A 13,117-nucleotide genomic window follows, 5' to 3' on the forward strand; every position below is an offset into this window, starting at 1 on the left:
TTAATTTAATTTTTTATTTCATTAACTTATTTAATAATACATATACTATTTATTTATGTTCTTATTTGGTCTAATGCTGAGAGCCCAGGAAACAGTGCCACATTAACCTCTTTCATTTATAGCCCTCAGGTTGGCATAACTTCTTTGCATTAGATAAGGTTTTTGCTCATCCATCAAATGAAGACAAGTATTTTGAAAGAAATAACTTATACCTCATCAGAAGGCAGCAGTGTCTTCCGCATTTAGAATTAGAAAATTGGATAGAAGGAAAGAAAGAAAGAGAGGGTTAATATGAGAGTGAGATAAAATCATAAAAGATATATATAGTAGTCCAAATTTGAACGGTCAGAGGTGCAGAGCAAAGAGACCATTCCATGAGAACGAGTAGGAATGTAGGACAGATAGTGAAATTTAAAAATAAAAAATCAAAATCAAAATCAAAAAAATCAAAAACCGAAACTCTAAAAAAGTGGCAGAGCCTCTAATAGTAATCGTTTTTTTTGGTTGAATGACAATTACATCCACAAAGTTTGGTTTACTTTTGAGAGATATATATATATATATATATATATATATATTTTTTTTTTTTCTGTTAAGTGATAGATTTATCACCCAAACAACATCCTCTATATTTTTGTTTCTTTTGATTTTACACCCTTTATGATTAAGATTAAGATTAATTTGAATTTGCATCCTCTAATTTGAAACTTAACATTAGAAAAATAGATCTAAATTTAAAATATTAGGGTACAAAATCAAAATTACCCAAAATTTTAGGGGTGCAATTTTTAATTTAATCTTTTTTTTTTTGGTTAACTCAAATGCTACTAGTCTACTATTATTTACATTCAAGGAATATATATGTTGGTCATTCATGGTCAATTTTCAATATCTTGCGACTGTTAATTTACATTCAAGGTATATGTTGATCATTCATGGACAACTCTAGAAGAGATGTTTGTTGGAAAAAATAAAAATAAAAAGATGTTGCTGGTTAAAAAGAATAATAGCCATAAAACATGTGCTAACTCATATAATCAATCGAGTTTAATTAAACTACATAGGGGATTTAATATTTTAAATATGTGTTTGGATATATTTAAATTCTTATTTATCTTTAATTCTTTATCATACATTTATGTAACATTAAACAACAATTAGAAACCAATTTGAATTCTAATTATGCTTCAACTTTAATATGAAATATAATGATTATTATATAGACTAACAAGATAAGTTAATAAATTCACCTGGGGACCACTTGAACCTAGGTTCTCAACCCCCCAAGCCTTTAAGGTTTGTGAAAATACCAACTTGCCCAACATGGGTGGTAGTTAGAAGTTTAGCTTTGGAGTTTAGTAAAATAGCTTTCAAATTGTGTTTGATAAGCCTTGTAGAAAAGCTTGATATACCTAAGCTATGGAAGCTCAAAGTAGGTAGGTATTCATTGTTTAGATGGAGTATTGCCTTCCTTGTATATGATAATTTTAGAGAGGAATAAAGCAAGATATCATCTTTAATTAAAAATAAGAAAAATAAAATATTAATCAAGTGTTGACAACCAAAAAAAGCATTTTTTGTTTTTTTTTAAAACATGTTATGCAAAGAAAGCAGAACAATCTTAGATTATGCATTATGATTTGAAAAATGTTTTCCTTTTGATGGTGGAAATATTTTAAGGGAAAAAGAACAACTGGGGAAAATGTTATGACTGGTCAAGGAAAAGCTGGGTAGACTCTAGTGACTGAATGATATAACTTTGGATCTTTGCCACAAGGCCCAAAAAGATGTGGTGAATCATAAAATAGTCATTCCCACCCAGCCAGTAACAGAAAATGCATGCTATACAGCCAATCAGATTCAGATTGGTGACAATCCCAGGATATTTATTTATTTCTTAATATATTTTTTTGGTTTTGTTTTTACATGCAGAAAATTTACTACTAATTTTGGATATGGCCTACTCTAATCACAGATCTAGCCAATGACACTAAGACATGTCAGTATATATAAAGTGCATAGCCATTGACATGTCATTTTTTGATTGGTCCACTGTTGACTCCCTTTGACCATTGTTGGGTCAAATATAAAAGTACAACGAAGCCATTGTGTAATAAAAATACCAAATGGCAATTAATTTGGTAAATCCAAAAGGGCAGAACTGCAATACACTCTTATTTCACCACCGACTCACCAAATTTAGTACTCCTCTGTCATCCAAATTATAAGAAAGCCCCTATTCTTTCCCAAAATCCATATAAACCCATGGCTTCGATTTAACTAAATTCCCATATATATATATTGCTACCAAAAAATCATACTTATAAATAATAATAATGACATACATTTAGATATTATGATATGTAAAATGTAAGGGGGAAATGATTCAAATTACGGGATTAGTAGCATGTTGTAATTATCTCTAAAAAAAATTATGATATGTAAAATGTGTGTTTAGAAATTTCTTATTTTCAGTAATTTATTTTTATAATATTTATAAAAAGAAATAATATTTATATTAATTGTGTCACAAAATTTAAATATTAGTATATTTTAAAAAAGCAAAAAATTAAATTATTTGCAAAAAGAGCTGGGACAAAAAATAAAAAATAAAACCTTTTTGACACCAAGCATATATGGATATTTTCTTATGAGTTATTTTTATTGTTTTTCAGAATTACCAACTCAATTTTAAGATTTTCACACTAATATATATGGTAATCTAAAATTTTTTCTTTCACATAACGGTTACAAAAATTAACAGTGTAGCACTTGATTCAACTAATTTTAATTAGTTCTCGTATGGACGCACCGATAATATTATTTTATTATCTATCATTAATAACTGGCTTTTTCGATAATTGTAAAAATTGTCATCCAGTTAATGATAATTGGGTTATGTCAACATGTATTTTTAAAATTATGGTTAATAAATCATTTTAAAAAAATCTTGACTTTTTTTTTTTACAAGAAAGATAAAAAGAAAAAGCCATCAAAAAAATTATATACTTTTTTTTTTCTTTTTATTATTCTAAAAATGGCAGCAAAAGTAAATTGATGAGAAAAGACAGTCAAATTGAGAGAGTCTCCAAACCCAGAATAAAACCCCACTCACATGTTACATGTCTACTCACACTCCTACTCTGCCCCTCAAAAAACCAATTTCACCATTTCTTACTTTCTTTCTCTCCTCTGTCACATTAAAATAAAAACAGAGCAAAAATTCCTCTCTTCTCTCTCTTCCCTTTTTCCTCTTTAGCTCAAAAAAAATTATGAAGCACAAAGAATCTCAATAGCTTCTTCTTCTTCTTCTCTCAAAAACCCAAAAATGAAAAATCTTTTGTAATACCCAGAAAAAAAATTTGACCTCTTTTTGTGTGTTTTTGTTAATGGCAGCTTCAGAAGCAGCTCAAGAGGTTGTACTTTCATGGCTAAAAACCCTACCTTTAGCCCCAGAGTACCACCCCACACTCTCCGAGTTCCAAGATCCGATTTCCTACATTTTTAAGATCGAGAAAGAGGCTTCCAAGTATGGAATCTGCAAAATCGTCCCTCCAGTGCCTCCATCGCCGAAGAAGACCGCGATTTCGAACTTGAACCGGTCTCTATTGGCCCGAAACCCCGATTCCGACCCGAAATCCGCCCCCACATTCACGACCCGGCAGCAGCAGATCGGGTTCTGCCCGAGGAAGCCCCGACCCGTGCAGAGGCCCGTTTGGCAGAGCGGCGAGTGGTACACGTTTCAGGAATTCGAGGCCAAAGCGAAAGCGTTTGAGAAAGCGTATTTGAAGAAATGTGGTGGTGGTGGTAGCGGTGGTGGGAATGGGAATGGGAAGAAAACGACGCCGCTTTCGGCTTTGGAAATCGAGACCCTTTACTGGAAAGCCACTGTGGACAAGCCTTTCAGGGTTGAGTATGCTAACGACATGCCCGGCTCGGCTTTCGTGCCATTGAGCTCGAAGAAGAGCAAGATTAGTAGTAGCAGTGAGGGTGTGAGCTTGGGAGAGACTGCTTGGAATATGAGAGGGGTGTCGAGGGCTAATGGGTCGTTGTTGAAGTTCATGAAGGAGGAGATTCCAGGGGTTACTTCGCCGATGGTGTATGTGGCTATGATGTTTAGTTGGTTTGCTTGGCATGTGGAGGATCATGATTTGCATAGCTTGAATTACTTGCACATGGGTGCCGGGAAGACGTGGTATGGCGTGCCCAGAGAGGCTGCTGTCGCGTTTGAGGAGGTGGTTAGAGTTCATGGTTATGGTGGAGAGATCAATCCTCTTGGTGAGTTTTTTTTTTTTATGAGTCCTGCTTATTTGGGGTTCCCCTGTTTTTTAAGTTTATAATGTGTGTTTGTGTTTGTAATTTTGTTGGAGATTGATGCATTTGGTTATTTATAACTGATGAAGAACTGTTTTAGAAATGATATGGATTGACAAAGAGATTACTCTGTTCTTGTGGGGTCAAGTTATTTAGATTGCAATTAAACTAGTTTGGACAAATTCAAAGGATAATAGTTAATTTGATTATTCTCAAACCTTCGAAGCTAACTTGTTTTGATAACAATTGGTTAACTACTTTAAGCAATTAAAGGAGTTAAGCAGAGAAACTAACTTGTTTTGTCCTTTAAGCTATTAACCTAACTTGTTTCTAATGTGTGTGTGCGTGTGTGTGTGAAATTCCGGTGCAAATTGATAAACTTGGTTGTTTATAGCAGATGCAGAATGTTTTAGAAAGGATATGGATTGATATAGACATTACCCTGATTGTGTGCACGTGTATGTGTGTGAAATTTCATTGGAAATTGTTGCATTTCGATGTTTATGACTGATGAAGAATGTTTTGGAAAGCCTGGGTTGACAAAGAGATCACTCTGTCCTTAGGGTCATGTTAGTTAGATTGCTTAAAAGAGTTTAGCAATTAAACTAACCTGTTTCAACAAATTGGAAGAATAATATTTCATTTTATGTTTCTCTAACCTTCAAAGCTAATATGTTTTGATAAGGGTTGGTTAATTTCTTTGTTGCGTAAAGGAGTTAAGTTGCTTTGTACGTTTCTCTATACATTGTAATCTACTAAGCATATTTTTCATTTATCTTTGGTCAGTTACTTTTGCAACTCTGGGGGAGAAGACCACAGTGATGTCACCTGAAGTATTTATCAGTGCAGGCGTTCCGTGTTGCAGGTGAGCTTGTGATTTGTGTCCCTGTTCTGCTTCTCAATGTTCTGTTTTGGCTTTCTATGGACATTCTATGATGAAATTCAAAGCATGAATCACATTTAATGGCTTGAATAACTAATGATGTTATTAGCTTAGGATTAACTTTTGCTCTGATTCCTCTAACATGCAATTTCAACCTGATAAATGGTAGAAATTGAAATATTGGTTGAAAGAGAATAAAATCACATTGATTGCACACTGAAAATATTCTTTGCAATCCATTACAGCATCCTTGATTATAGCTGCTTGTGATATGCATTCATTATCTTAGGTATGGCATGAATTCATATCTGTGTCTCTTACTCTATCAATTGCTTCAAATCAGGTTAGTGCAAAATGCTGGGGAATTTGTTGTCACTTTCCCAAGAGCCTATCATACAGGGTTCAGTCATGGTGAGAAACCTTTCAGTTTTAATATGGTAGTTTGAGGTTGGCATTGTAATGGTGACTCTTGTTGCTGTTATTAAATGAGAATACCTATTTCATCCCTTTGATTTTGGAAATTTAGGGTTTAATTGTGGGGAGGCAGCTAATATTGCCACTCCTGAATGGTTGAGGGTTGCTAAAGATGCTGCTATTCGAAGAGCTTCTATCAATTATCCTCCCATGGTGTCTCATTTCCAGTTACTTTATGATCTTGCACTGGCATTACATTCAAGGTTTGTTTCATTACCATTTTACGTTTGTTTCTCACTATTATACTAGCTGTTTCATTCTTCCTGTACCTTGCTGAAGGCTTTACCAATGCATTCTTCATTCTCAATCTGATCAATACATTTACTTTATATGTATCTTATTGCTGATATTAACTGAATTTGAAGTCTTCATTGACTACACTATGTGGAAATGTTCTAGTAAAATGCATTGCTTGTTTCATGTTTAAATTTTTTCATTTGGTAATATTTATAACTAACTGCTTTGCTTTCTGATTTTCATTGCTTCATGTTTTTGGTATTTTTGGGTTGTTCTTGTCTTTGTTATATTATTTCTCTATGAAATTCAAGAGATATAAATCCTAGTGAGAAATTGCCAATGTGCCACAAAGTCTTCCAAAATTGTGTTATAAGATGTCAGAAGCACAATAGATTAAAAAGTAAATTTCCCAAATGAATTAGTTGGTACTAGAAATGTTAGAAGAACTGAATGAATAGAGATAATTGTTGGGTTTATAGGCCCCCTTAATTTTCTATTTTCTCCATGCAGAATGCCTATGGGCAACAGTGCTGGACCAAGAAGTTCACGCCTAAAAGATAAGAAAAAGGGAGAAGGAGAAACAGTGGTTAAAGAGCTATTTGCGCAGAATGTAGTACAGAACAATGAACTGCTTCACATTCTTGGAAAAGGATCTTCCATTGTCCTTCTTCCACGAAGTTCTTCGGACATATCTGTTTGTTCTAAATTACGTGTTGGATCCCAGTTAAGAGTAAACCCCACGCTGACCCCTGGTTTATGCAGTTCTAAGGAAGCGAACCAGGGAATTGGGCAAGTTAAAAATTTTCTTCCAGTGAAAGGAAAGTTTGGCTCTTTTTATGAGAGGTTTGATAATATATGCTCCTCGAATTCTAAGACACTGAATACAGACAGTGAAAGAGGAAGTACAGCTCAAGGTGATGGGTTGTCAGATCAGAGACTCTTTTCATGCGTCACATGTGGAATTCTAAGCTTTGCTTGCGTTGCTATTGTTCAACCAAGAGATGCAGCTTCTAGATACCTTATGACCGCTGATTGTAGCTTCCTTAATGATTGGACTGTGGGTTCTGGAATAACTGGTAATGGGTTCACTATTGCTAATGGAGATGCAATTACTTCTGATCAGAATACTCATCCAGGTAGTTTTACTAGTAAAACATCCTTTGCAAACCAGCCATCATTATATGATCTTTCATTGTGGTCAAGTACAAATTTGCTTTGTTTTCTGTCATTTGCTACACTTAACTGTGTACTAGACATGACATCTATGTCCATCATGTGCCTTTCTGGTGAGATGTCCAGGGTTTTAGTTCCTTCATTATTTTATTTTATTTATCAGTGTGGTCATAGCCAGCCTATTGTACTCACTTCTAGGTGCATGGACCTTAATTTTCTTTTCTTTTAGTTTATTTTGATAATTGCTGCTTCTCTCCTAAAAACATCAATGCCACTCCTAAATCTTTCTTCTTTTTTTCCACTTTTTTTTTTGGGGTTTGGTGGGTTACATTTTTGTTTGGTAATGCTTAATGTTTATTCCTCTGTTGATTGTAGCAGTTATCCACCTTTCCTTCCTTGCATTTTCTGTAGTAGATCTGTGATTTGTAACTGCTCTAATCCAAATTTCTCCTTTGAACTAATAGAAGTTGGGAAGACATGTTAAAGGAATTCAAATCTCTCATATAAAAGGATTAGTGTAGACAAAGCACCTGATATTGCTTATTGTAATTATAGTTTTTTCCCTGGGCTGTGTAACATTTACTGAAACAACTAACTTTTCATTTACCTAGTTTTAATGAAAGTATATTCTTACTTTGAGCACAACTACTTATTATGTTGCAGGGATTCTTTGTTATAATCATACTATTCATATCTAATGTTCAGCACAATTATCCTACTGGCTAACCCCAAGGGGTAACACAATCCGATGGGGACCATACCTTATGAAGTAGTGGTTACTGGTTTGAATCTCCTTTTCCCCTCCTCTTGGGGCCAAAGCTCACGTAATGAAAAACAATTATCCTAGTGGCTAAGTTTTACCTTTAGCCTGCATATAATTCTGACATTGTATTTTGTGCAGGCTTTCTATTTTCACAAATTGGTTTGTTTTAATAGTCTCTTAAAAGTGGCATTATGTTGTTTTAGATTGCCTCAAAGAAGGTTGTATTTGGTAGATTTATGTATTTTTGCTTGTGCATGCAGGATGGAAGGAGAAAAGTATCCCGGATGGTTTGTATGATGTCCCTGTTCAATCTCATGATGGCCAACGTCAGATGGAAGATCAAAGGTATGAAGTGGTTTCAAATACTGAGACACAGAGAGAGCCGTCCGCTCTTGGCCTATTAGCTATGACTTATGGAAATTCGTCTGACTCTGAGGATGATCAGGGTGAACCAGATTTTCCTGCATGTGCAGATCAAAAAAAGTTGACAAATAGTTCGTCAGAAAGTATATACCAGTGTGATAATTCTGGTTTGCCCTCTATGCAGGACTGCCCCCAAGGTGCAACTGGGGTTCGCAGTCCCTCTCTATCAAGACATGGTGTTGAGGATGGAAGTAATCAAACTTCTGACTGCTCTGCTGAGTTTAGAACAGATGATCTTGCTTCCAGAAGATCAGATGGATTGATGGATACATTTAGTGATCCAATTACAGTATCACATGTTTCTTCTGATTGTTCTCTGGATGTCCATGATGTTGATCAAACAAAGTTTGGCAAGGAAAATGTACCGAGAGAGAATAAAAATATGTCATTTGCTCCAAGATCTGATGAAGACTCTTCTAGAATGCATGTCTTCTGTCTCGAGCATGCCAAAGAAGTAGAAAAGCAACTTCGTCCAATAGGAGGAGTGCATATATTGCTCCTTTGTCATCCAGGTGCATGCTCTAACAATCCTTCATTTACAACATGGACATTTTCCCCATTAGTTTCATTGAAAAGCCAAAGCTAAGAAACTTTTATTAAAAAAGAAGGCCAAAGATACAGGAGGGAGAGAGAGATGAAAGATTAGGTTTATTATGGGGTTGAGGGCTTGAGATCAAATTAGAATATAGGAAGTCTGAGAAGTTTTAGTATGGTGAATTATATAATTTCAGGCAGTGATGTGCTGACTTTTGTTTTATCCAAGTGGCAAGATGATCTCAGATTGAAAAAATATCTGTAATGATATAGTAACCTAATTTGCATAGTCAAGAGTCTTTTACCATGCGGTAAAATTTACATATTTCATGATTTTATGTCATTTGCTGTGAACTGGCATTTTAAGCTTCACTGGTGGAATTTATTTGCTACTTTTAACGAAATGGTTTATTATCTAGATGTCTTGCATCTTTGAAAAGATTATTGTTTGTAGTTTTTCCCATGTATAGATCTTAATTATCATCTGTCCTCTAATCATCCACATTTATTTGTAATATCACCTGCAGACTATCCCAAGATAGTGGATGATGCAAAGTCGCTGGCAGAAGAAATGGGAATTGATTATCCCTGGAACAATATCACATTCAGGGATGCCACCAAAGAGGACGAGGATAGGATCCGGTCAGCTCTGGATAGCCAGGAAGCAATTCCTGGGAATGGAGATTGGGCTGTAAAGCTGGGTATCAATCTCTTTTATAGTGCCAACCTCAGCCGCTCTCCTCTTTATAGTAAGCAGATGCCTTACAATTCTGTTATATATAATGCATTTGGCCGTTGTTCTCCGGCTAGCTCTCCCAGAAAAGCTAAAGTCTATAGGAGGAGATCCGGCAGACAGAGAAAAGTGGTGGCAGGGAAATGGTGTGGGAAAGTCTGGATGTCACATCAGGTTCATCCCTTCTTGGCCAAAGGGGATTCTGATGATGAAGAAGAAGAAGACATGAGCTTCCAAACTTGGACAATGACAGATGAGAAGTTTGAGATAAAATCAGAAAGTACCCATAAAAGTGAAACCACCATGGTTGCCAGAAAATATGGTAGGAAGAGAAAGATGACAGTAGAAAGTGGGTCTGCCAAAAAGGCTAAATTTATTGATAGAGGAGATGCATTTTTTGATTATTCAGTGGAAGATAATTCTCATCAGCAGGGTAGGACCCTTAGAGGCAAGCTGGCCAAATCTATAGAGAGAGATGAAGCAGTTTCAGATGATTCATTGGATAATTATTCTCATGAGCTGCAAAGAAGGGCCTCTAAAAGCAAGGAAGCCTTTTTTGATGAGAGAGAAGATGCAGTTTCTGATGATTCACTGATGGATGATTCTCATCAGCAGCATAGGAGGATTCATAGGAGCAAGCAATCAAAATGTTTTGACAAAGAAGATGCAGTCTCAGATAGTTCACTAGGGCATAATTTTCATCAGCACAATAGGAGGATTGTTAAAAGCAAGATTGGGAGAGAAGCATTTTCTGATGATTCTCTTGAGGGTAATTCTCATCAGCAGATCAAGAGGTATAATAGAAGGAATCAAGCCAAATGTATCGAGAGAGAAGATGCAGTTTTGGATGATTCACTTGGGGTTAATTCACACAAGCAGCACAGGAGGCTTCCTAATATCAAGCGAGCCACAAGCATTGAGAGAGAAGATGCAGTTTCGGATGTTCCACTGGACGATGATTCTCATCAGCAGCATAGGAGGATTCTTCGAAGCAAGCCAATGAGAGTAGAAAATAGTCAGACTATGAAGAAAGGGCCCCCCCGCCGTGTGAAAAAAGGGACCTCTTGGGCTACAAAACAGGTGACCCGTCGGCCAATCAAAAAAGAGAGCCCTCAGCTAATGAAACAACAGACTCCTCGACTTCGAAATAATCAGAGTGAACGGAATTCTAGTCATATTGGCTTATTAGTTGAAGAGGACCAAGAAGGTGGACCAAGCACACGCCTCAGGAAAAGAACCAAAAAGACCGTGAAAGAGTCTGAAGCTAAACCAAAAGCAAAGAAGCAAGCTAGTAGGATAAAAGCTAGAAAGAATGCTTCAGCTGTGAAGGCTCCAGCTGGACACAATGATCCAAAAATAGGGGACGGGGAAGTAGAATTCCTGTGTGACATTGAGGGGTGTACCATGAGTTTTGGCTCAAAACATGAGCTTGTCTTGCATAAGAGAAATGTCTGTCCAGTCAAGGGCTGTGGAAAGAAGTTCTTCTCCCATAAATATCTGGTGCAGCATCGTCGAGTACACTTGGATGAACGGCCTCTTAGGTGTCCTTGGAAGGGCTGCAAGATGACATTCAAGTGGGCATGGGCTCGAACTGAACATATTAGGGTTCACACAGGTGCTCGTCCTTATGTGTGTGGTGAGCCAGGCTGTGGGCAGACATTCCGATTTGTGTCAGATTTCAGTCGTCACAAGCGGAAGACAGGTCATTCAGCAAAGAAGGGAAGGTAGTAATTCAATGGAACAGGGATGTAATTTACCATTGCTAGCAAATATGTTGTTCAATTGACAGGGTTAGGGATAGGTTTAAAGATAGGGTTAGGATTTCCCTGTAATTGCCATTCAGAGCAACTGTAACAATTCTGTTTGCCTGGTGTCTTCATTGGACCCAGTTATTTGCTGCAACCAGAGCAATTGCTTGGATGCTCAACATTCTTCTCCAGTCAATGTCTGTCACATTCTAACCCTGGTAACCATAACTACATAATCAATGTGTTGAAAAATAGAACTAATTCTAATGGTCTGATTTTATGTTTTCATTTATTCACCTTACCATCAACACAGACTTGGTACCAGGCTCAAGTATAGAAACATGAAAAAAGGGTAAACTTACAGGATATCTCAGATGTTCGAGCATGTTGCTGGCTGGTTGAGCATTGTCATGCACAACCATTGGTGAGTATGACAGTTGTTTGTGAACCAAATGGCACAACAGTTCTCGTCTATATTTTGCATAGTTTGTGCTTCCATGAATGTTCAAGTACTGCAACTAGTTTCTTAGGCCCTCCACATATTACATGACTTATATGCATATTCCTTTTTGTTATTCTTTGTTAGGTTCTCGATAATGTTTGTATAGTGATGTCATTTTTATTTATTTATTTTTTTAAATATATGCTTGAATCAATCAACAACTAACTTATTTATAACCCATATAAGGACTATTAATCAAAACTTTGTCATAAGCTACAAGTAAACAGCAAATAAACTTCCTTAAAAAAACTAATTTATTTAGTTAACTTTTGTTGCACATAGCTAGTCGCATACATTCATACACGGCCTTGGGAATCTTGTTTTGAAAATATAATTTCAGTTATAATATTGAAATGGTGAAATTATGGGTCCGTTTGGTAAGAGATTTCTAATAACGTTTGTATATTTTGTAAATATATGTGTAAAAATACGTGTAATGTTGTTTAAATACTGAAAACTATTGCTTAAATAACGGTAGCAAACAGATCTTATATTTTAAGAACACAATTTCAAATGACACGACACACACTCCGTACACACCAAAATGTAATAATCAGTGCTCTTTAGTTATTTATTTATCTATTGGCCTCACATTTAAGCGTACATAGGTTAACAGCAAATAGACTTGGCAAAAAGCAAATCAATCCACAAAGTCCATGAAGAGCTAACGGTTTAGAAGAACTTTTTTTATTTTTTTATTTGGGTTTAGAAGAATTTGAACATTAAAGAAGGCCAAATTTATACATCAAAGGCTAAAGACAGCAATTTTTTTCAATAAAGCTAGAGAAAGTGGAGCGGCGTTTGATTAGAGCCTGAGGTGGGCCTCAATTGTGTCAATCTACACTCAGAGACTATGAGCCTATGACACCTCAGACTTCGAATGACGTTGCAATCCGCAGGTGGTTGTTACATTATCTTCAGTTTTTAATGCCTAACCCTCCAAAGTTATTATTATCAAAATTTTAAATTTATTGCTACAAGTTTTAATGATTTCATATTTACATCTAATGTTTCAAATCAAAACCATCAACTCTCTTTCTAAAGAAGAAAATAACCATCAACTCTTTTTCTTTTTGAGGAAAAAAAACCAACTCTAATTGGCCAACAGAAAACTCTTATTTCACCATTTAGAAAACACCCCCAAAATTAAACTCACATTCTTCTTTGAGTAATGATAGAGATTTAAACTTTTTTACAAAAAAAATTTACAAACTGTTGATATGGTGAATAATTATTGGTAAATGAAAAAATAATGTTAATGGTAGGCCTAGATAAAAACTAATAAAAAGTTGACCACATAACTGATTGTAAAAATGTTATAAAATAGTTTGTA

General features: G+C 35.6%; 1 protein-coding gene across 1 annotated transcript; it reads left to right on the forward strand.

The window, feature by feature from the left end:
- The first annotated feature begins 3,124 nt into the window (after positions 1 to 3,124).
- Positions 3,125 to 11,543, forward strand: LOC126703502 (lysine-specific demethylase REF6). Its single transcript, XM_050402460.1, has 7 exons — positions 3,125 to 4,278; positions 5,101 to 5,179; positions 5,541 to 5,608; positions 5,724 to 5,874; positions 6,419 to 7,044; positions 8,105 to 8,779; positions 9,329 to 11,543. The coding sequence occupies exons 1-7, from the start codon at positions 3,390 to 3,392 to the stop codon at positions 11,260 to 11,262; spliced, it is 4,422 nt and encodes a 1,473-aa protein (XP_050258417.1). The 5' UTR covers positions 3,125 to 3,389; the 3' UTR covers positions 11,263 to 11,543.
- The last annotated feature ends 1,574 nt before the right edge of the window (positions 11,544 to 13,117 follow it).

Source organism: Quercus robur, chromosome 10, assembly GCF_932294415.1.
Source record: "Quercus robur chromosome 10, dhQueRobu3.1, whole genome shotgun sequence".
NCBI classification, from domain to species: Eukaryota; Viridiplantae; Streptophyta; class Magnoliopsida; order Fagales; family Fagaceae; genus Quercus; species Quercus robur.